The 24,607-nt window shown below is 37.7% G+C and overlaps 1 protein-coding gene across 4 annotated transcripts in view; it reads left to right on the forward strand.

Moving 5' to 3' along the window:
* Positions 1-24,215, forward strand: part of LOC145952839 (uncharacterized) — a 40,298-nt gene extending 16,083 nt beyond the window's left edge. The window contains exons 1-7 of one of the 4 annotated variants that reach the window (XM_083065877.1): positions 4,931-4,998; positions 15,673-15,736; positions 21,248-22,164; positions 22,275-23,213; positions 23,300-23,404; positions 23,491-23,847; positions 24,027-24,215. In XM_083065877.1, the coding sequence (XP_082922003.1) occupies positions 23,115-23,213; positions 23,300-23,404; positions 23,491-23,847; positions 24,027-24,077 (612 nt within the window). In that variant the 5' untranslated portion in view covers positions 4,931-4,998; positions 15,673-15,736; positions 21,248-22,164; positions 22,275-23,114 and the 3' untranslated portion in view covers positions 24,078-24,215. Of the gene's footprint in view, positions 1-4,681; positions 4,999-15,672; positions 15,737-21,247; positions 22,165-22,274; positions 23,214-23,299; positions 23,405-23,490; positions 23,848-24,026 lie in introns of those variants that run through there. The other 3 variants (XR_014430330.1, XR_014430329.1, XM_083065875.1) reach the window with 3 other exon arrangements.
* The last annotated feature ends 392 nt before the right edge of the window (positions 24,216-24,607 follow it).

Here is a 24,607-nt window from a genome sequence, read left to right on the forward strand (position 1 = left end):
CAATCTCAATCAAGGGGGACCTCTGAGAAATGTCGAGGAAAATTTAGATCATATAGTCGAGAGGGTATTGAATAGGCAAGGATTTGAAACGGGGCGAAATGAGCACCCATACTTTGTATCTGCCTTTCCTGACTATATTACACAATCCGAGCTACCCAGGGGGATGAAAGTCCCAAAATTCTCGAAATTTTCAGGAGAGTTAGGTGAATCCACCGTAGAAAACATAGCGAGATATCTAGTCGAGTGTGGAGACCTAGTGGGTAATGAACATTTGAAAATGAAATATTTTCCAAGTTCACTAACCAAACATGCTTTTACGTGGTTTACGACTTTGCCACCTAATTCGATTATTACTTGGGCACAACTAGAAAGGAGTTTCCACGAAAACTTTTTTCGAGAGGAAACCAAGGTGAGCATAGTTGATTTGATGAATATAAAGAGGAAACATCATGAGACACTAGACGAATATTTGAATAGATTTAGATAATTGAAGTCTCGATGTTACCGAATATTCCAGAGCATGAGTTGGTAAAAATCGCAGCCACTGGGTTGGATTTTTCGATTCGAAAGAAACTTGTAAATGAACAATTGAGAGACATGGATCAACTAGCAGAGAAAGTGAGACGAATTGAACAAATTCGAGCAGAGAAAGAAAGGTTGAGAAAATTTGACAAGTTTGTTCGAAAAGAAAAAGTGACGTATTTAGACAATATGGACTTTAACGATGATAATTTCGAATGTCTAAATGAAGAAATGAAAGTTAACTTAGCTGAATTACAACCCGAGCCAACCTATCAATGCCAATTATTAAAACTTGGGGAAAATAATATAGAGGCCGGATCGAATAGAAAATATAGTTTCGATATTACGAAAGCTAATAAAATATTCTATATTTTATTGAAAGATAAGCAAATTATACTTCCGGAAAATCACAAAATCCCTCCTTTTGAAAAAAGAAAAGGGAAAACATTTTGTAAGTATCACAACATGTATGGTCACTGGACTAACAATTGTGTACGTTTCAGGGACATGATCGAGAAAGCGATTACTGAGGGTCGCTTGGCTTTCGAGGAGAAAGAAATGAAAGTTGATACTGATCCATTCGCTGCACAAGCAGGATATGTGGAACCTCTCCCTATGGGGATTAATGTGCTTGAAATTAATATGGTGGACCTGGTTGTGAACGAAGAGGAAGTTGTCAAACCTATTACGGATGAAAAGCTGGAGGAGCTCTTAGAGGAGTTCGCGAAAGAACAGGAACCCATTTATCCGAAAGAGGGGGACAATTTGCTTGATTTCCTTTCGAAGAAGAAAGATGATGATCGGGAAGTTATGCTTTGCCCGAGATGTAGCGCTATGTTCGATAGATCAGCGGCTAAGGCTTTCGAGGAATCTGAACTTATGAAAAATTATAAATCTGAGAAGGCTCGAGGAAAGTCGAAAGTGAACACTAGCATAGTGATGCGTCAAGTTCACATGCCACAAGGAAATGCTCTTATGGCTCCCATCGGAAAGATGGAGATATACAACTCCTCCCGAGTTGGTAATACATACCTACCAAATGCGCATGTTCCCATTGGGAAGTGGACTTCTCCACAAAGGCCTAATGTTGGAATGGGTCGAGGAAAGCAAATTGTGAACTACTCGAAAAACCTATTTTCTGGAGGCCCCCGATTCGAGTCAAACATGCAAGGAGGTTCTGGAAGAGGAATTAAATATCCTTTTAATGGCCTTACCAAGACTCAATGGAGGAGGCAACAGAGAATGAGAAAGGAAAATTTAGAGGGACACAAAGGTAATCAATTTTCGATTCATGTACCTTACGAAAGTGGGGTATCTAAGAAATTTGCAGAGGATGAGGAAGATTTGATCACGGACTGTTTTGAAAGTGGTTTCGAGGACTTTCTCGAAGATATTTGCGGAGTGGTATTAATCTTACCTTCCGAATATGCTGAAGCAATGGAATCTGTGAATGAACAGGAAGACATACACCGTGAAGATTTTTTCGGTGACCCTAACTATGAGTCAAAAATAATATGGATGAATCAAATATCTCGAGTCATTCCAAAGTTCAATTCAGCAGTATTCGATTCACCTACCCCAGTGACCCTTATGATTGAAGGAATTGAAGTCAACAAAGTCCTAGTGGATGGAGGTGCTGCTATAAACATACTCCCACAGACATTACTGAAACATTTTGGGAAAACTTTGGCGGATCTGAAACCTCACAATATCCTTATTTATGATTATGCTAGAAAATCTTCTCAACCAGAAGGGATGATATTGTTAAATGTGAAAATTGGTAGTGTGAGAAGGACCACCATGTTTATTGTCACTCCCTCGAAAGCTAACTTTAATGTGCTGCTAGGAAGAGAATGGATCCACGGAATAGGAGCAGTACCTTCGATAGTGCACCAGAAAATATTTTTCTAGAATGATGATGAACAGTTAAAAGTTTTGGATGTAGATCAGAAAGAGTATGAGACGGGAATGTATTTCGCGGATCAACAAATTACTGCATTCGCGAGAACTAAGCCTTTCGATGCCACAGACCCAGATGTCTTGGAGGCTGAAGAGGATGTTAAGAAGACTTTCTGTTGGGATGTTCGAAGAGGATTTGTTATCCATAGAGCTGAAATTGAATCGTCTCAAGTGCAAGAATGATGAGACAAGATCCTTGTTCGAGCTTCTTAGCTCGAGTTTTGGCCTACATGGCCGAGAGAACAGCCAATGAGGTCGAGGAAAGTAGTGAAGTTGAAAGAGCCCAAGGGGGCACACATTCGAGGAATATCAAAACTATAACAACTCTGCAGGTCGACAAAAAAGCAAAAAACCAAAAAGAGGTAATCGAAACAGCTGCGAAAGAGTCGCCAAGAGTAAGACTCGAGGATGAGCAGAAAAGGGATTCGGAAGGAATCAAAGAAAGACTTGATTGTGTCTTTGACGATGCTCCTCTAGGATTCGAGAAAATGGAAAATGATGGGCTTAAAGTGGAATCTCAGGATCCTCTCGAGGAAGTCAATCTGGGTACAATCGAAAATAGGAGAATCACCTATGTTAGCAAACTAGTGGAGAAGAGTGTTAAAGAGCAAATTGTGCAGGTCTTGCACGAATATAAAGATTGCTTCGCTTGGGACTATGAAGAAATTCCTGGTTTGGATCAAAATTTGGTAGAACATAGGTTGCCTATGATTTTGGGGAAGAAACCAGTGAAACAAAACCCACGAAGGTTTGCTCCGCAGGTGATCGAAAAAATCAAAGAAGAAATCGAGAGGCTACTGAAGGCAAAATTCATTCGTACTTCGAGGTACGCTGATTGGGTATCAAACATTGTGCCTGTTATAAAAAAGAATGGAAAAATGAGGGTATGTATCGATTTTCGAGATTTGAATGCAGCCACGCCTAAGGATGCATATCCCATGCCTATTGCGGAAACAATGATTGATGCCGTCGCAGGTAATGAAATTTTAAGTTTATTAGATGGATATTCTGGGTACAACCAGATTTATATTGCTAAAAATGATGTGTCGAAAACTTCCTTTAGATGCGTAGGTGCCTTGGGAACTTACGAATGGGTAGTGATGGAGCTACTTGGAGAAGAATGTTGTTTCTTCAAGTCTCCATGCAAGGACCGTGATGCTTCTTGAGGTTGACACCTTGAGACCTCTGAAAACTCCTTTGAAGAACCTTCAATGGAGGAGAAGTCCTAGAGGAGGTTCGGCCACTTCCTAAAGCTTGGGAAGGAAGCTTGAGGAACCAAGGCAAAGTTGAGAAACTTTGCTAGAAAACCTAGGAGAGAACTCTCTACGGTTTTATGACTCTTGAGTTGAGAGGAAAATCTGATTTCATTCTCAAAATATGTTCAAAAGTGAGTACAAGTGTAGGAAAATCAAATATATAGGGGAAGATAGCTTGTAGGAGAAGCTAACCCACTACAACATTTTTTATATTAGGCAACGAGTTTTTAGGCAACGCCTAAAAAAGTGTTCTCGAAATATGGAATAGGCAACAATTTTGTAAACTGTTGGCACTTTGTTTGACAACAATCATAAAACCGTTCCCAAAAGTGCATATAGACAACACTTGATCAAAGCGTGCACTATTCTCTTTTCAATATTAACAAAACTGTTCTTGAAATATGAAACAAGCAACAAATTTCTAATCGTGGCCACTTCTCTACCCAACAGTTTAAAAACTGTTCTTAAAATTGATAATAGGCAACAATTTATAAATTATTGCTTATTTTATATCATGCAACACAATAAAAAATGTTCCCAAATATATTATTAACCATTTTTATTATTAAAATAGAAAGTTTATTTCTTTAAAGTTAATAGGCAACACTTATAAACGTTGCTTAATGATTACACCCACCCTTTCGTATTCGCGGGAAATATTAATTAAAAAAATTAAACTTCTCCCTTTAATTCTGAAAATATTAATTCGCGGGAAACAAAGGACTTCTCTTCTCCTAAAATCAAAAAATAGAATCCCTAAAATTTGCATGCTTGCTTCTCTGTGTGTTCTCGTCTCCTAAACGTTGCTCCCTATCATCATCTTTCTCGTCACGTGTAGCAATTTGTTCTACGCTTGCTATTTGGGCACCTCTCAGGTATGATTCTCTTCCATTCCGTGTGTGATTGTTGTTATTTTTATCTCTTCCATTCCGTGAGGCTGTAAATGTTGTGCATTGAGTGTGTGGGTTATGGGGTTCATAAGTGTACGTGTGTGTGTGTACGATTATAGGTCTATGCCTATATGGGTTATGGGTTCATTGCGATTATGGGTTATGGGTTTCGTTTGGGTATGTGAGAGGGTTTAGAGTAGGTGCGTGAAGAAAAAATTGGAACCGGGGCCTCAAAACTATTTTCACAAATTTCAAGCATTTTTGCAATTCATGTATCACTAATTATTTCTGACTGTTTATGTACATCACAGTAAATTCAACATTTTGCATTATGGTGTGAGGGGCCCTTCCTTTTGAGCTGCACTGAAGAGGTGAATTGTTTTTGTCTCATTATACTACCTCACAATTAATCCTTCCTTTTCTAGATTTCACATCGATTCGAACCTTTTCTTGTACAATTCAAATTCCCCATTTATTATTGTGTTAGCTTTCATGAGAAAAATAGCGTATGTTCATTATGCACATGGAGAAAAAGGCGTGAGCACACGTGGATGTGGAGAGAACTAATATTGTGACAAATGGAAGTTTGATTTGGATTTTGCTGCATACTTAATTTGTCAAATATGAGACACATGCATTTCCTTATTATACATTAGAAACAAAACACAATAGGGCACTTATTCAATGCCATGGAACTTCCAGTACTAAATTCCAAACCCAACATTTTCCTGCAATTCACTTCTCATCATTTTAGAAACACAATCTATCTACCAATACTTTAATACTTCGATTGTTAGATGTAGCTAGTAAAATGAAAGAAAAAAAATGTCTTCATTTAAATTAATTATGTTAGAAATGTAACAATTTGGCACATATATGAATGAATGAAGAAGGTACAGTGACCAAGTTTATAACTTGTTATGTCAAAAGGTACCAAGATAGAATTGAATGCTCAATCAAACTAGGCCTAGGGACTATTTCTAACATTAGAATGGTGTAGACAATGTGGTGATTTACTTTAATATGTTACAGGTTTGGTGGTTAGATTTTTTTTGAATTTCTAATATAACATTAATTCTTTAGTGATGGCATTTAAGTGAGAAAGACAAATTGATAGAAATTGATAAGTTGAGTAAAAGTGACATGAATTTGAGTTTTGTTCTTGAATATTCAGCTCCATGATTGTATCACATAAACATCCATGCATCAGATTTCTAACCATGATTAAGAGCATTTTCTTTTATGATTTTCACAAAATTAGTAATCATTTTTTTTTCTTGTCTTTTTTCTATGCTACTTGTATGATGTTCTTAAAAAAAAATCTGGATTAAACATAAGCTTTTTTCCTTAAAAGATATACACGTACTATGGTGGTGGCTAAGGCGGAACCATAAGAAACCTTTACAACTAACATAGTCTTTAAAGAAATTTTAGGAATATACTATTTTCACATATTTTATAGATAGATTAGAGATTTATAAGGTTCTTTTATTTTACTGGAAAGACAAATGGTAGTAGAAGAATTATTAGGCTGTTTTATATATGCAAATGGATTGATACCTAGACAAATTTTATGTTTTGTAATTGAGCCTATGTTGAGCTTTTATATATGTGTGTTTTTATAATTGTCTTGTCTCCAGGTTAGCCTAACTCAAATTAGGCTATGAACAACTTAGACTTAAATATTAAATAAGTCATGAAGTCAAGATTTTATTCCTTCATCTGCTAAATATGCTTAATTTGTTGTCGCCACCGGCCCGAACGGGCTTTCGGCATTCGCGAAGGATGGTTAGACTCTTTTATTTGTTTAAAAATATGGATTGCTAGAATGACTTATTCTCAAACTGAGACCTTGTCAAACGAACAATTTTATTAAAAGGCTCACCAATCCATATTAATCCCAAGCGGGACCCTCCATGGATTAGTGGTTTTCGTAAAAGGAGGGTTCGTGGAGTCGCCACCAATGTTTTACTCAAAACATTGGAAAAAGAGATAAGGCAATTGATTTTATAAATCAACTTTGGCCATTACAACCAGAGTTGGGTAAGGGAGTCGGTTACGCGTGGGGAAGGTGTTAGCACCCCACAGCGCCCCTTTCGGGTTCCCTATGACAGATTATTTTCTAAAATAACAGTGTAAAATTACTAAATTACCCCTATTTATTATAAGCGATTATAAATTAACTATCTACATGATGACAGTTTAAATATGCACACAGAAAGCAGTAAAAGGAAGGATTTAAGAAGAAACCTCTTGAAGCGTGCTTTTATATATTGAGTAAAACTGGGAAGCTTTTTGGCGTTCCCTCGCTCTACAAGCTCGCTCGCTCCTTCCTAAAAACTTTTGACTATGGAAATCCGGAGGATTTCCCTTCGACTAGGTTCGAATCTCCAAGCTAAGTGCTCAGAATTCCAGAACTTCGTCGGATCGACTCCCAGAGAGATTTCTAGGGCAGAACACTGCTCAAAAACCCCAGAATACTCAAGGAGGGAGTCAAAACTGAGTGAAAAAGTGTGGAATGACGTCCAATTGACGTCATATTTATAGGGAATAGGCGCAATACGGCCTACAGGGCCAATACGGCCGTATTGAAATTTTTGAACTTCAATACGGTCGTATTGGAGTTCAATACGGTCGTATTGAAAGTCAGAAATTTCAATACGCCCGTATTGAGTTCGCAGCGGTCGTATTGAAGTGTCAATACGGTTGTACTGACTTCAGTACGGCCGTATTGAAGCTTCAATACGGCCGTATTAAGTTCAGTACGGCCGTATTGGGCTTTTTCCCTCCACTTCCTTATTTTTAGCTATTCTAAGACCTCTAGACCTACAGAGAACCCTCCTAGGGCCTTCGAGGAGTCCTTCTGGCTGATTATCCTTCAGTCTTCGAGAGTCTTCAAGCTTTATTTCCGACCCGGACAATTTTAGGGGTCTACAGCTGCCCCCCCTTTACTTAGTCGGACGGCCTTTTGGTGTATCGGCTGACAAGTAAAGGAGTTGACCCAATTGTCCGGGTATTGCGCCGACCTTCTGACTTGTAGCGTCTTCCGGTGGAAAAATGTTGAGTAGCCTCTCCAGGTGGGTGCATACCTCGGCGCTTTTGACATCCTCGGTAGCTGAGTTTACCTTCTCCAAGGTCAACTTCACTCGACGCTCGAGCCGGAAGTTGGACATCAACGCGCCTCTGATGACGCTGATGGTTGAGTACCGCCTCTCCAGGCTTAGCTTCACTCTTTGTTCGAGCCGGAAGCTAAGTATCCTTGTGACGACGGTAGCAGTGTGAGTTTCGCCTCTCCAGGCCTAGTCTCGCTCTTTGTTCGAGCCGGAAACCAAGCGCCTTTGTGACGACGGTGAGCAGTGTGAGTTTTGCCTCTCCAGGCCTTGCTTTGCTTGTTGCCCAAGCTGGAAGCTGTAAGTACCGTCTCTCCAGGCTTAGCTTCACTCTTTGTTTGAGCCGGAAGCTAAGTACCCTTGTGATAACGGTGAGCGGTGAGTACCCCTTTTCCAGAGATAGCTTCGCTCATTGCCCGAGCCGGAAGCTGCATACCTCCGTGTTTGTGACGACGGGGTAGCGTGAATATCTCCTTTCCAGGGATTTGTGATGATTTTGTCTCCACAGTCCACGATGCTGCTTCGACGGTTGTTTTTTGATTTTGTGCCACTAGGGGCTGGATAACGCAGGGATCCGTCTAGGGGATGTGCAGTTACTCATAGGTTCTTGTGTCCCAACTTTCCATTGCGTAGTTGGTTCCCACTGGGGAATTTCTGATTCCTTTGGGTGCAGACACAAAGATGCTCTTTCTGATGTGAGCGGTGCCTTATGATTGGCTGACGTCCTTTCGACGTTGGTGGAGTATCCCGGTTATCCTTGTTCGGGTGTCTCTTTTGGTTTTCTGATTTTGCTGCCTCTGTGTAGGCTGTTATCCGCTGGGGATTCTGGATGTTGATTTTGTCTCCACAGTCCACGATGCTGCTTCGACGATTGTTTTTGATTTTTGTGCCACTGAGGGCTGGATAACGCAGGGATCCGTCTAGGGGATGTGCAATCATTCACAGGTCCCTGTGCCCCAACTTGCATTGCATTGTTGGTACCCTTGGGGAATTTCTGACTCCTTGGGGTATAGACACAGATGCTCTCTCTCTGAGTTGAGCGATGCCTTATGATTGGCTGACGTCCTTTCGACGTTGGTGGAGTATCCCGGTTTATCCTTGTTCGGGTATCTCTTTTTGATTTTCTGGATTTTGTTGCCTCTGTGTAGGCTGTTATCCGCCAGGGGATTTTGTCATTGGTTGTGATTGGCCTCTTCTGTTAGGCAGATCATCTTGATGTTCAATGATAGGCTGAGAGCCGGATTCCACTTGGGGAATGATTATTGATCTTTTTATGATTTTTCCTTTTGAAGGAGTGCCTCTTATGTAAGCGACTGAGGAATTGGGGTTCAGTGTTCGGCTGAGTGCCGGATTCCGCTTGGGGAATATTTATTGATTTTTTTTTTTTTTTTTTTTTTTTTTTTTTTTTTTTTTTTTTTCTTCTTTTGCAGGGATGCCTCTGAGTAGGCGATTGGGGAATGAGGGATCTTATGTATCCCAGAGTATTATTTAGGAAGCCTCTGCAGGCTTAGCCTCACTCAGCGCTTTGAGTCGGAGAGCTATCTTCCACTGAGGAAGTGTTAAGTCCTTTGACTTGTATATACTGTTTGGATGATCGCACTTCCATTGGGGATTGCGTCGATTTTGCTTTGATAGCTCTCGCTGGGGGATTTGGCCCGTGAGTGTAAGCTTGAGATATCTCTGGGGAATCGAGCCTTTCTAGGCCCAACTATTTTGAAGGAAGAGTATTGTTTCTGCGAGCCTCTCCAGGCTCAATTATTCTGAGGGAGTATCTTTTCTGCGAGCCTCTCCAGGCTTTAGTTATGATGAAAGAGTATTATTTCGGCTAGCCTCTCCAGGCTCAGTTATTCTGTAAGAGTATTATTTCAGCAAGCCTCTCCAGGCTCAATTATTCTGTGATGTGGAGTATTATTTTGGCGAGCCTCTCCAGGCTCAATTATTCTGAAGGGAGTATTCTTTCTGCGAGCCTCTCCAGGCTCGATTATTCTGAAGGAGTATTATTTCTACGAGCCTCTCCAGGCTCAATTATTCTGTCTGATCGGGAGAGTATTATTTAGGAAGCCTCTACAGGCTTAGCCTCACTCAATGCCTGAGTCGGAGAGCTACTTTCCACTGAGGAAGTCTGAGGTCCTTTGACTTGGATATATTACTTGGATGATCGTACTTCCTTTGGGAGATTTTGACAATTTTGCTTTGAAAGCTCTTGTTGGATATTGGCTTCATGAGCTGAGGTTCCCTTTGGGGAGTATTATTTCTGCGAGCCTCTCCAGGCTCGATTATTCTGTACAAGCTGTTTGTTGGATTTTCTGTATTTTTGCCTTTTTCGTTTTCGGCTTTTTCTATGTTTTGCCTTTTTATTGGTTACGGCTTTTTTTCGTTTTTGCCTTTTCTTTATTGGTTTTGGCTTTTTCTGTATAGAAATGTCTCAGTTATTATGAGAGAGTATTATTTCGGCGAGCCTCTCCAGGCTCAATTATTTTGAGAGTATTATTTTGGCGAGCCTCTCCAGGCTCAGTTATTCTTAAAGAGTATTATTTCGGCAAGCCTCTCCAGGCTCAGTTATTCTGAGAGTATTTTTTCGGCAAGCCTCTCCAGGCTCAGTTATTCTGAGAGTATTCTTTCGGCAAGCCTCTCCAGGCTCAGTTATTCTGTATGACGCTGTTGATTTTCTGAATCTTTGCATTTTGTTTGCTGCTGTCATACACAAGCAATTTTCTATTTTTCTATTTTTGTGTGGTTGCCTCATGACGAGGTCTTTGAAAATTTCTTTATGGCCAATACGGCCGCATCCATTTCAGTACGCCCATGTTTGAGTTAAAAATTTGTTCATAACCCCAATTTTGGTACGGGTGTACTGAACATGGTACGGGCGCATTGTTTTTTCTGAAGTTTATATATTTTATTTTTTTGTTTTTTCAATAAACAGAGAATAAGTGATCTTCCAGTACACCTATCATCTGTATGCATGTATGCAGTATGATGCACCTAATTCTATTTGATTCTTTTTTCAAAAGAATTAACCGATGCGTTTTTGTGTTTGGATTTTGCCATTCCTCCAGACGGACTGTGCGCTGCCGATTTCTGTTACCGAGGAATGATGCGTATTTGATTTTGGTGTCATCAACCAAATGATTCTTCCCTTTCTTTAGAAGATGTGTCAACCCTCCTATTGATCACTATATCTCCATGTTTCCACTAGATTATTCAAAAATCGTTGGGACAAGAGAGAAAAGAAAGGAAAGGTATATATTTTTCGAAAGTTTGTGTTTTAGAGGGGTTTATTTTATTTTTGAAAAATGGTTTTTGTAAGAATGGCTGGCCATGGTAGGCTTATGTGTTTAGGTTTGTTTGTTTAAACACTTATGAGGTTAAGCACATCTTTGTTATTAATGATTGTGCTTTGACAACTTGGATAGCTTTTCTTGAGCCCCTTGTTGAATTCAATTGATGGTACCATCATGGATTTATTTTGTTTTTTTCTTTTTTTGACGGCCCTAACTTTTGCCTAAAACACCCTTTTGTGATGTCTTAGCGGGCTTTTGTATTCATTTTGTAACCCTAACTTTTGCCTAGGTCACCCTTTTCGTGGGATTCCTAGCGGGTTTTTGTCTTCATTTTGTAACCCTAACTTTTGCCTAGGTCACCCTTTTGTGGGATTCCTAGCGGGTCCTTTGCTCTTATTTTTGCGCAGTCCCCTTTTTGGGTTTCCTGCCGAGCTTATTATCTTTAGGATTTCTTTTATCCATGATGGCACTTATTGATGCCAAGAAAAGGTGCTCCAAGTTGACACACACACTTCCACATAAAAATGATGTGGGTTTATTATTATTAAGATGATTTTAACCTCATTCATGTTTATTCAAACAGGGTTAAAATAATGTGGTCTAGAATTTTATTGCAAGCGAGAAAAGAAGCAATTAATGAAGAATGATTTTATTATAATCATAATGGAAACATGTGCCCTATCGAGGCTCGGGGGTCGGGCTGTCCCCGAGGAGTGATCTCTAATAGTCACTGAGTCTATACATCCCTATCGGAAGGAGAAAAACATTTTGACGACGACGACCGGCCTTGACGCTTGTGAACCGGCCTTCCTAAAGATCTGGCTTAAAGAACGTCGAGAAGGATCTTGATTCCTCTTCGTTCTTTGATCTTTGTTAGGGTTGTGTCCTAACCCTTGTTTCCCCGGATTATCCTTGATAATGGGTAGCTCCGGGATTCCTTGGGAGTCCTTGCCTAATCCTTGTCCTGGCAAGTATCCGTTCTTGGTGAGCATATGAGCTACCTTCTTCATTTCTCGGGGAAACGTTTCAACATTGGCAATTTCCAATGCTTGGAAGGCGGTTTCCAAAGCTTCCTCTGCTGCATCCACATAAGGTATGTTGGATGGCTTGCTGATGAGTATGTCATCTTCAGCTTGTACAGTCACCAGTTTGTCATCCACTATGAACTTGACTTTCTGGTGGAGCGTAGAAGGAATAGCTTTCGCATCATGAATCCAAGGTCGGCCGAGGAGACAGCTGTATGCGGGAGTAATGTCCATCACTTGGAATTCGACATTAAAGATAGTGGGTCCAATTTGGATTGGAAGATTGATCTCTCCCACCACTTCTCTTTTAGAGCCATCGAAGGCTCGAACGATCATGTTGCTCGGGCGCATTTGGACTCCCTTGTTGCCAATTGCTTGAGCGTTCTTTTTGGCATCACATTCAAGGAAGATCCATTATCTACCAAGACTTTAGCGATGTGATACTCCTTGCACTTTACAGAGATGTGCAAGGGCTTGTTATGATTCGGTCCCTCGGCGGGGATTTCTTCATCGGTGAAGGTGAGGTGATCACTAGCCGTGATGTGACTAACAATCCCCTCAAACTTGTCTTGGGAGATAGTGTGCGACACATATGCCTCGTTCAAGACTTTCGACAGAGCTTGCCGATGCGGTTCGGAGCATAGGATCAATGACAACAGCGTAATCTTTGCTGGCGTCCTATGAAGTTGATCCACGATGGAGTACTCGCTCTGTCGGATAAATTTTAACAGCTTGTCAGTCTCCTCCTCGGATTCTTTTTCCTCGGTTTTCTTTTCTTCTTTTTCTTTATTCTTGGGGGCTTTGTTATGAAGATCATCGGGAGTGTAGATCCTTCCACTCCTAGTCATGCCCCCAAGTCCAGCGATGTTGGAGATATCGCTGTCGGCAGAAGAGTGGATGTCGTATATCCACGGCACAACCTTATTTGATTTGTAAGGGAAAGGCCTTGGAACTGTGATCCTTAATGGTGTTGGACCTTCCCCTTTGTTTGTCTTGATTACCAACAACGGAGTTGACGTGTGCTCGCTTGGCGCGGTTGTTGGCTTACACTTGATAACGAACGGCGTGTGATCCATTCTTTGAATATACGCATCGATTATTTCTTTCTTTTTATTAATGTTTATTAATGGATTACTAGGAGAGATGTATGAATGACTCCTAGATCTCTCCATGATCTATATGCATGATATGAGATGATGAGTTTGAATATGCATGCATAGTGTTTATTCAACTAAGCATTATCATGTTTTTAGGATGTTCCTAAGATGATGCATGATATTGCTTGGTTTGGATAAATAACCCTTTTTTCTTTTTTTGGGTATTTTTATTTATTATTATTATTATTTTTTTTGTATTTTTGGGTGAAAAGGGAAACTACCTATATGAATGTGATGAAGGTAGATGTTAACACCATGCAATGGAAGATTCTTATCCCCATTTATTCTTATTTTTTAAAAAAGGGAATGTTGTATGTTTAAATAATGCAATGTATGCTCATACAATGTCACATAATCAATGCACAAACAATTCACTCATCCACGAACAGTCACGAGCGAATCACGAGGTAGGGGTCTCCTGCAGAAAAGTGCATATTCAAGGTGGATCTAACTGTTCTCACCGGTCTGAGGCCCCCAAGGTGCCCCCATTATAGGGACCCAATTCCTCTTATCGTAGGTCGATGGAAAGTTCCAACGCACCGTCGGACTCAAGTTCATGGTTATCACCTTGAGTGATGTTTTCCGACAACGGTCTACGGGCACCTATAGACCCATTCGACAACCGGCCGTACTAACATCCACTCCCTATGGTTAATCACTCATGCCCCCGGGTATAGAGGGAACTGTTGTGTGCAAAGGTTTGTGTACAGTTTGTATTTCAAACAATTGCGGAATTTAAACATACAACAGTTATTTAAAGCCATATAATAAATCATGTTTTTATACAAGCAAGGGGTAATAAAGTAATTTTAACTATTATTTGTTAAAAATAGTCTGTCACTAAATGGGACTGACTCTCGAAGCTTCCCCAGTGGAGTCGCCATCTGTCGCCACCCGGCCCGAACGGGCTTTCGGCATTCGCGAAGGATGGTTAGACTCTTTTATTTGTTTAAAAATATGGATTGCTAGAATGACTTATTCTCAAACTGAGACCTTGTCAAACGAACAATTTTATTAAAAGGCTCACCAATCCATATTAATCCCAAGCGGGACCCTCCATGGATTAGTGGTTTTCGTAAAAGGAGGGTTCGTGGAGTCGCCACCAATGTTTTACTCAAAACATTGGAAAAAGAGATAAGGCAATTGATTTTATAAATCAACTTTGGCCATTACAACCAGAGTTGGGTAAGGGAGTCGGTTACGCGTGGGGAAGGTGTTAGCACCCCACAGCGCCCCTTTCGGGTTCCCTATGACAGATTATTTTCTAAAATAACAGTGTAAAATTACTAAATTACCCCTATTTATTATAAGCGATTATAAATTAACTATCTACATGATGACAGTTTAAATATGCACACAGAAAGCAGTAAAAGGAAGGATTTAAGAAGAAACCTCTTGAAGCGTGCTTTTATATATTGAGTAAAACTGGGAAGCTTTTTGGCGTTCCCTCGCTCTACAAGCTCGCTCGCTCCTTCCTAAAAACTTTTGACTATGGAAATCCGGAGGATTTCCCTTCGACTAGGTTCGAATCTCCAAGCTAAGTGCTCAGAATTCCAGAACTTCGTCGGATCGACTCCCAGAGAGATTTCTAGGGCAGAACACTGCTCAAAAACCCCAGAATACTCAAGGAGGGAGTCAAAACTGAGTGAAAAAGTGTGGAATGACGTCCAATTGACGTCATATTTATAGGGAATAGGCGCAATACGGCCTACAGGGCCAATACGGCCGTATTGAAATTTTTGAACTTCAATACGGTCGTATTGGAGTTCAATACGGTCGTATTGAAAGTCAGAAATTTCAATACGCCCGTATTGAGTTCGCAGCGGTCGTATTGAAGTGTCAATACGGTTGTACTGACTTCAGTACGGCCGTATTGAAGCTTCAATACGGCCGTATTAAGTTCAGTACGGCCGTATTGGGCTTTTTCCCTCCACTTCCTTATTTTTAGCTATTCTAAGACCTCTAGACCTACAGAGAACCCTCCTAGGGCCTTCGAGGAGTCCTTCTGGCTGATTATCCTTCAGTCTTCGAGAGTCTTCAAGCTTTATTTCCGACCCGGACAATTTTAGGGGTCTACATTTGTGGTTTTACTTTATAGATGGATCAAACTTTCTTACTAACCCTGAGTTGGTGCTTTCTTGTTTGAGGTTGTGTTTTGTTGCCATATTTCACATTTTTCATTTATATACTTCCTATGAATTTAAATATAAATAATAAAACATTAGACTTAAATAGAATTTGAATCCTATTATCCTTATTATTAACTTAAAAGTGAATAGGAAAATAAGAAAGCAAATTCTGTTATCGGAACAATGGAAAAGTATTAGTGTTTTCTCTCTTAATTAGGATGATACTTACTTCCATATCAATAAGAAATAAAAGAAAATTAAAAACCTTTTTATTCATATCAGTTAGAAGGAATAATATTTATTTAATATGTGAATAAAAAAGCTTTGTTATTTGTCACAGGTGTTGTGGAGGAAATTATAACATAACAATTGTTCATCAAGTCAAGTTCTTTGTCTTACTCCCGGTAAGTTTAAGTTATTTAATTATTTTAGAAGTAATATATTTGATTTGGCTAAATTTTATAAAGTATTTTGTTGTATTTTTTTTTACCATGGAATATAAAATGCATTTTAAACATTATTTTTAGGCTTGATTCTGATGTTTATGTTATTCCTTTGAAATTTGTTTTTTATTTTGAATTTAATTTTAAAATTAATATAGCCTTTTTCTAAATCTTTCAGTAGCATAATATTAATTAAATTACTTAAAGAAAATTACTTAAGTAGCATAATATTATTTTATGTCATTATAATTATTATAATATGTGAACTTATCATTTGGATTAGATTAAAAGTGATGGATAAAAAGTGGACAAAACTACCAAGGTTTAGTAGAGACTATATCAATGGTGTTGAGTTATTCTTAGAGTTTGCCTATAGTAAAGGAAGACCTCAAGGAGAAGAGATTCTATGCCCCTGTGCCAAGTGTGGAAATTGTTGTTGGGAAAAAAGAAATGTGGTTTATAATCATTTAATAGCTATCGAATTTGTGGAAGGCTACAATGTTTGGGTACACCATGGCGAACGAATATCAAGGCCAATGGAAATTGACAAAGACATAGAAGATGAAGAGGACTCACGTGATGACATTGATTGCTTATTGTATGACACTTTTAGAAATGTGGTAGAAGTAGAGGGAGTTAACAAAGGTCTTAATAAAGATGCTAGGAAATTCTACAATTTGATTGATGAGGCAAAACAAGAACTTTACCCAGGATGTAAAAATTTCTCTACGTTATCTTTCATAATTCGAATGTACTTGATGGAAATACTAGGAGAAGTGAGGGATGTTCTTCTCCTTGGATTTGCCTAGGCTTGGATCTCTTCAAAGGAGACTTGAATCCGCAGATATGAACACTTGAAGAAGGATGATTCTCGGTTGGAATAGGCTTAAGCCTTGGATGGAAGCATCCAAGCTTAAGGAGCAAAGGATTCCTCACTTCAAAGAGAAGGAAAAGATGAACTCTCCTATGGCTTTTGATGTGAGAAATTTCGGTGACTCTCAAGAGAAAATTGGGCTGAATAAGCTCTCCAATTTTATTAATCTCAAAAGTGAATACAAAGAGTGGAAGAATCACTTAAGTAGGGTTCCAAGTGTGCAAATTTGGGCGCCTAAATCCAAGGCTACATGTGGCGCCCAAAATTTGAATTCAAACTTGAAATTTGAATTCAAATTTTGGCTCCCATGTGCTAGTCCGAAAATTTAGGTGTCTACATGCATTTAGGTTTGATTTGAGAGTTATTTAGGGTTAATTTGAGTGGCACATGTTCAGCCACCCATGGTGCTAAACATGTGACTCAAATGTAACTTAAATGACTTCCAAATTAAACCTAGTTTAACCTAATTTACCTATTTAAGTAATTCTTGTATATTCCTAATCTAATGACCTAAATACAATGGTCAAACAAATACAATGGAAAGGAAAAATTACAAGAATGAAAATGAGCCCAATATTGGGTACCAAAAGCCCAAAGGCCCATGAAGCCCAAAACTAGGCCTAACTAGCCTAAAACCTAAAATGCTATTCTATGTGGTCCAAAATACAAGACCAAAATATATGATACCTATACTAACATCATGTATACAAAACATATGAAATTAGCTATAACAAAATATGGCCCATGAAAAGTTCAACTTGGGCCTTCCCAGGCCCATCGGGCCCAATGGGCCTTGACTGACCCACACCTTCATGTCTAACCAACTCCTCTTGGCTCCTTCAATATGTCACCTCTTGCCTTCCTAGGCATGATTCCATTAGTACTTGTTGAAATGTCTACATGGGTGGAGCAATGCATCATTCACTGCTCTCTTGGAGTTACTCAAAGAAGCTATTCCTGATCTAAATATTCCTGAATCTTTTAATAAAGCAAAGTCCATGATTAGAGACCTTGGCCTTGATTATAAAAAGATTCATGCACGTCGAAATGATTGCATGCTATATTGGGGAGACTATGAGAATGAAAATTCTTGTAGATTTTGTGAAGCTTCACGATGGAAAGACTTCCCCCAAGTTGACAGTAAGCTTGAGCAACGAAAAAATGAGCACAAAGTTCCAGCAAAAATTTTGAGACACTTTCCATTGATTCCGAGGCTTCAAAGGTTGTTTATGTGTTCAAAGACAGCCAACTCAATGAGGTGGCATGAAGAAGAGCGCTCGAAGGATGGGAAGCTCAGACATCCTGCTGATGGCCACGTGTGGAATGACTTTGATAAGCTTCATCCTGAGTTTTCTTCTGAGACTCGTAATGTAAGACTTGGCTTGGCTAGTGATGGATTTAATCCATTTAGGACTATGAGCTTATCGCATAGTACATGGCCTGTGATGATGGTGGTATACAATTTTCCACCATGGATGTGTATGAAATCTGAGTATATGATGTTGTCTTTACTGATTCCCGGACCACAGTCTCCAGGAAATAATATCGATGTGTATCTTCAACCGTTGATTAAGGAGTTGAAGGAGTTATGGGAATCAGGAGTAGAGACATATGATGCCTCACGGAATCAAACATTTCAAATGCATGCAGCTCTTTTATGGACAATTAGTGATTACCCTGGGTATGCTATGTTGTCTGGATGGAGCACAAAAGGAAAGTTGGCATGTGCATGTTGCAATTATAACACTTCTTCAATCTATTTGAAGCATAGTCGAAAGATGTGTTATATGGATCATCGTGTCTTTCTGCCTGTGGGTCATGTTTGGAGGGCTAATAAGAGTTCTTTTAATGGAAAACAAGAACATAGATCTGCACCAAGTTTGTTAAAAGGGGAGGAGATATTAGAAATCTTAAAAGATTTCAACAATTTATTTGGAAAAACCAAAAGACAAAAAATTGATGGCCCGTGGAAGAAGAAGTCAATTTTTTTTGAGTTGCCATATTGGGCTGATAATCTATTGCGTCATAATCTTGATGTAATGCATATAGAAAAAAACTTTTTTGATAATATTATTGGGACTTTATTGGATATCGCAGGCAAGACAAAGGATCATATTAAGGCTCGTTATGATTTGCAAGAGATGGGCATTAGAAAGAATCTTCATCCAATTGATATTTGTGGAGGTCGTGCAAAGTTTGTAAAAGCATGTTTCTCAATGACTTCAGAAGAGAAGTCTACTTTTTGTGGTGTTTTCAAGGGCAGTAAGTTACCAGATGGTAGTGCATCAAACATTTCAAGATGTGTGCACATTACTGAAAGGAAAATATCTGGTTATAAGAGTCATGATGCACATTTCATGCTACATTACTTACTACAGATAACAATAAGAAGCACAATGCCAAATGTAGTGGCTCATCCTCTAATTCGTCTTGGTTGTTTTTTTCGTTCTTTATGCCAAAAAGTTATCCAAGTCCATGAGCTAGACTACTTACAAGCAGAGATTGTAGAAATACTTTGTCAATTGGAGATGATTTTTCCTCCTAGCTTTTTTGATATAATGGTTCACTTACCTATTCATCTTTCCAATGAGGTTAAATTGGGTGGCCCAGTTCAATTTCGGTGGATGTATCCTATAGAAAGATATTTATGTAAGCTCAAGAGTTATGTTCGTAATAGAAGTCAGCCAGAAGGTTCTATTGCTGAGGGGTATTTGGCTGAAGAGGCATTGACTCTTTGCTCAAGATATTTACATAAAAATGTGGAGACAAGGTTGAATAGAAAAAATCGAAATTATGACAACAGTGATTTGTGTGAAGTAGATGCAGCTGATTACTTCACAAGTATTGGTCGTCCTTTAGGGGGGAAGAAAAATGGGGAACCATTTGCTTTGGACTTTCAATCTACAGCCCAAGCCCATCGATACATCTTATTCAATTGTGAAGAAGTTCAAGTCTATATCCGGTGCGAGAAGTTCTCATTTTCCATCTATTGATTATCTCTAAATTATTTCATTTTATTTTTATACTAACAAATGACATTGTTGTCATTGTAGAGAGCATGATGATAGTATTAATAGTCACACTAAAAAACGGAAGTGGGCTAAGGCAAAAGTGCAGAGTCAAGATTTTAGTGAATGGTTTAGAAATCGGGCCATGAAAAATGATGTGCCATTTCAGCTCAAAGAATTGTCGAGAGGACCAAATACTGTTGCAAAGAGGTTTTCAGGCTACCTCATTAATGGATATAGATTCCACACTATGAAACGAGATGCAAGACGGAAAACTCAAAATTTTGGTGTGACATTGGTTTCGTTAACTCCTAGTTTTGCAAGCTCTAAAGATGAAAATCCCAAGATAGAATCTATCCCTTATTATGGAGCAATTACTGATATCATTGAGTTAGATTATTATGGCCACTTCAATTTTGTGTTGTTTAGGTGTGATTGGTTTGAGGTTGAAGAAGACAAATATGGACTTATTTGTGTACACTTCAACAAAAGATGTTATCAAGATGATCCTTTTGTGCTAGCTTCTCAAGTCCACCAATGTTTTTATGTCCAAGATCCTTTTAATGAAAATAGGCATTATGTTATGAAAACAATGCCACGAGATGTTTTTAACATGAATGACCAGTTGGAACCAAGAGGTGTAAATGCACCAAATGATGATGGTGAATTTAATTGGGTAAGGGAAGATATACCCGCAACAATCATCGAGAAACCTTTGCATGTTATGCAAGAAGAAGAATATGAAGAAGAGTCTGATTTTGATGACACATTGTTGGACTTCATGGACTAATGGATACACAATCTTAGAGGACTAATTATTGGACTTCATGGACTTCTATTATAGCAAGGACTGATCTGTTTCAAAATAAAAACTGGTACTGCATGTCAAACTATAAAATTCTCAAATTTTAATTATGAAAAGCTTAGTGTCTTAGCTTTCTAACAAAATTAACCCCATGCTATTTGGAGACCTAGAGCTCAAGTTATGCATTAGTTACTATTTGCTGTCTTAGAGAGGATGTGTAATCTGTTATAGCAAGAATTGACCAGTTTTAAAATAAAATCTGGTACTTCATGTCAAAATCTAAAATTCTCAAATTTTAATTATGAAAATCTTAGTGTCTTAGCTTTCTAACAAAATTAACCCCATGCTATTTGGAGGCCTAGAGCTCGAGTTATGCATTAGTTACTATTTTGTGTCTTAGAGAGGATGTGTAATCTGTTATAGCAAGAATTGACCAGTTTTAAAATAAAATCTGGTACTGCATATCAAAATCTAAAATTCTCAAATTTTAATTATGAAAAGCTTAGTGTCTTAGCTTTCAAAAAAAATTAACCCCATGCTTTTTGGAGAACAAGTACTAAACTGTTTTAAAATAAAATCTGATTATGCATGGCAAACTCTAAAATTATAAAATTTTAATCATAAGTAGGTTAATGTCTTATCTTTCTAACGAAACTAATCCCATGCTATGTGAAGCTCTATCACTCATGTTATGCTAAAGTTATTGTTTGGTGTCTAGGAGTGAATGTATAATCTGTTACAGCAAGCATGAGTACTATCCAATAATTATATTATTCATTTTGTAGGTACAAAACTCAAAAGGAAGGAATATCTTTAAAGTAAAATATGAGTACTACAGACAAACGTGAGAAAGATATCTTCAATTTGGAAGGTGAAGTGAAATCAAGTGCTGAATTACTTAGGAGATTTCAAATTAAGCGTGAAAAGGTATTGGGTAATACAAAACAAAGCAAAGGAGTTATGACTAAGGTCCAAGGAACTAATATCAAGAAAAACAAGCCACCAACTACTGCAGCAGTTACATCAAGACCTAAAGGGTTTGATAATCAAATCAGAGGGCACAATCAAGGTACTTTTAGCATTGCAAACCATTAAAAAAGTGACCAAGGAGAAGGAAAGAATGTAAGTGAAAAAAAGTTTCAAAAAGAGACAGCCAACGTGCAAGGCAAGAAAACACAAATTAAAGATCCAATGAAGTTATCAATAGAGGCAGCCAACATGCAAAGCAAGAAAACACAAATTCAAGTTCCAAAGAAGTTACCAATAGAGGCAACCAACATACAAGGCAAGAAAACTCAAGTTCAAGTTCCAAAGAAATTTCCAATAGAGGTAACCAACAAAAGGAAACTAGTTGAATATGCTGGGTCACATGGAAGGCAGCCCATAGAAAGGGCAATGGCTGAATGTAATGAGGTGCAAGAAAATGAGCCCATAAGAAAGTCAGTGGCTGAACATAGTGGATCACATGGAAGAAAGTCTGTGAAAATGGTAGTAGCTGAAAATAATGACTCACGTGAAAATCTCCAAAACCCTCAAAAGAAGACAAGAAAAGTCTCAATGTGTCCAGCTATGTTAATTGATCAGTTCCTTCAAGAAAATGTGGAGTTTGGTCCAGAAGAGGAGGAGCGAGATGCAAGTGAAAATGAAGAACTCGTGGAAAAAAATGGTCATGAAGAAGAAAATGCAGTACAAGACGAAAGTGGTAAGATAAATGGTTATATAATTGTTTAGTCTATTCTATTTTACTATCCTTTATATATATATTTGTAACCATATTTGCTATTATCTTTCATGGCTATTATGATAAACTAGGTACATGTAAGAAAAAAACAAGAGGGCCAACACGATGTTTGAAAATACATGCAAGATCATTCGAAGAACGTCAAGAAGTTACCTTAGATGATGATGGAGAACCAATTGGACCCAAAGACAAAGTAGTATCCGACTTGAGTTATTTCTTAGGCACTGTGGCAAGGAATCCAAACTTTTGCCCTTTAATTTATACAAACTTCAAAGGCTTGACCATGGATGAAAGAGAACAAATATGGGATTTTGTTAATGTATGTGAAAAGTGATAGTAAATTTAATTTGCTAAATGGTTAATACTTATCAATTTTGATAATTATATTTCTATTTTACGGGAAAAATTCATTATTCCCGAGAAAGGAAAAAAAAAACAATATTTGCTCGCATAAATGATGCTTGGAGACGCTACAAGAATTACATCAAGAAGAACTATTTTTTGAAATACTCAACTTTGACAGAAAGGCTGAAACATCGTCCAAAACATATACCTGAAAATCAGTATAAACACTTGATGGTTTATTGGAGAAACAGTGTTGTCCAAGTAATTAAGATAATTATATTTATATTTTTTTGTTGTTTCTACCTGTTTTCATTGTTGTTGCTCTAGGCTACTGTTACTAGTCTCGATTCCTATTCTAGTTGGTATTTATAGTTGTTGTTTATGCTAGTTTTTTATGTTATTAATTTTCCAAATGGTGTATCTAGTTGTTTATGGTTGTTGATTCTGAATACTAATTATGGTATTTATGCTATTTTGGATCATTGTTTCTACTATTTTTTTGCTGCTATTTTTTGGTTGATGTTACATTTTATTATTGAACTTAAAAAAAATTTCTATGCAATGCAATGCAGAATATAAGCCAGAAAAATGCTATCAATAGGGCAAAGCAGAAATATATTCACCGCATGGGTCCTACAAACTTTGCAAGGATTCGTGCAAAATTGGTATTATATTTATGTTTATATGTGCAAAACAATAAATTCTTGTACCTCTTGTGCATTTCTTATTATTCAATCTCTAATTTATGTAGCAAGAAAAGAAGAATGGAGAGGATGTTTCTCAAGCTGAAATGTTCATTGAGACTCGTCAGAGTCGAAAAGGAAAAGAGGTGGATAAAGATACTCAAATTGTGATTGTAAGTCTACTATTTCAATACCAATTTTTTAAAGTAGTATGTCTTGATTGTATTTTAACTATAATGATTATTTTCTTATAAATTAGACAAAACTTCAAGAATCAATCCAATCCTCAAGTAGTGAATCTGCTGAACAAGCTTTTCAATCAATCTTTGGCAAAGAAAAACCCGGTAGAGTTCGATGTCTGGGAAGAACGATCACACCAAGTATGTTAAAGAAAAATGAAGAAATTGTTGCTTTAAAGAAACAACATTCTGTTGAGATAGGTTCAATGGCTAAGACAGTTCAAGGATTACAATGTCTTGTAAGATGCTTGCTAAAGGAAATCAATCCAGAATTGAATGACCAAGCTTTGGATAATATAATGGAGAATGCTATAAGCAATAACAATAGTGTAGCACCTCCTTCTTCTGCCTCAACCCATAGTCCTGGTCATGATAAGGTATAATTTATGCCTTTGTCAAGTTCTAAATTATATTTTAATTCATTTCATTTGCATATACCAAACCAGTTATGAAAGTTTTCTTGTGTATAACTAGCTTTAACTCATGTTAATTGTTGGACATTGATTGGGGATTAATTCTATGAGTTTTCTAAGTCAAAAAATATATTTATGTGCAGGAAAGACTTGATAATGAAGATCAGCCTTATGATGATGAAGAGACTGAATGATGTTACTTACATGGATGGATGACTAGCTATGCATAATATTACTAGATGACACTTTATTTTGATGAAATTTAGAAATTTTATGTAAACTTTGACATCTTTGGATGATTTTATTTGGAGTTTTATGCTTTTGAATTGTCATATACTTGGAACTAATTAATGCAAGTGAATTTTACATGTGTTTGGATTTCATTTTATAATTTGCTTATTATTTTTTGAGGGTGAAATCAATTCTTTATTGAGCACATGAGAAACGTCTTCTTGAAGAAGAGGATGTACAAGAGGATTATCAATCCAAAATAATGTATAGTTCTTTTTATTAATATAAATTGTTTAATATACTATTTGTATTATAATTATAGGTACGTATTACATATATATGATTTCACAGGATAAAGTAAAATTTAATATATATATATATATTACATTTGCAACCATTTAAAAATAGTATATGGTGAAGATTATTGCTTAAATAATGATGTGTTATTACCAATATTATAAGTCAATATAAAAATAACCGTTGGGCGTTTATT

This window comes from Cajanus cajan, chromosome 10 (genome assembly GCF_000230855.2).
Source record: "Cajanus cajan strain Asha chromosome 10, NIPB_CcT2T_4, whole genome shotgun sequence".
Classification (NCBI taxonomy): domain Eukaryota; kingdom Viridiplantae; phylum Streptophyta; class Magnoliopsida; order Fabales; family Fabaceae; genus Cajanus; species Cajanus cajan.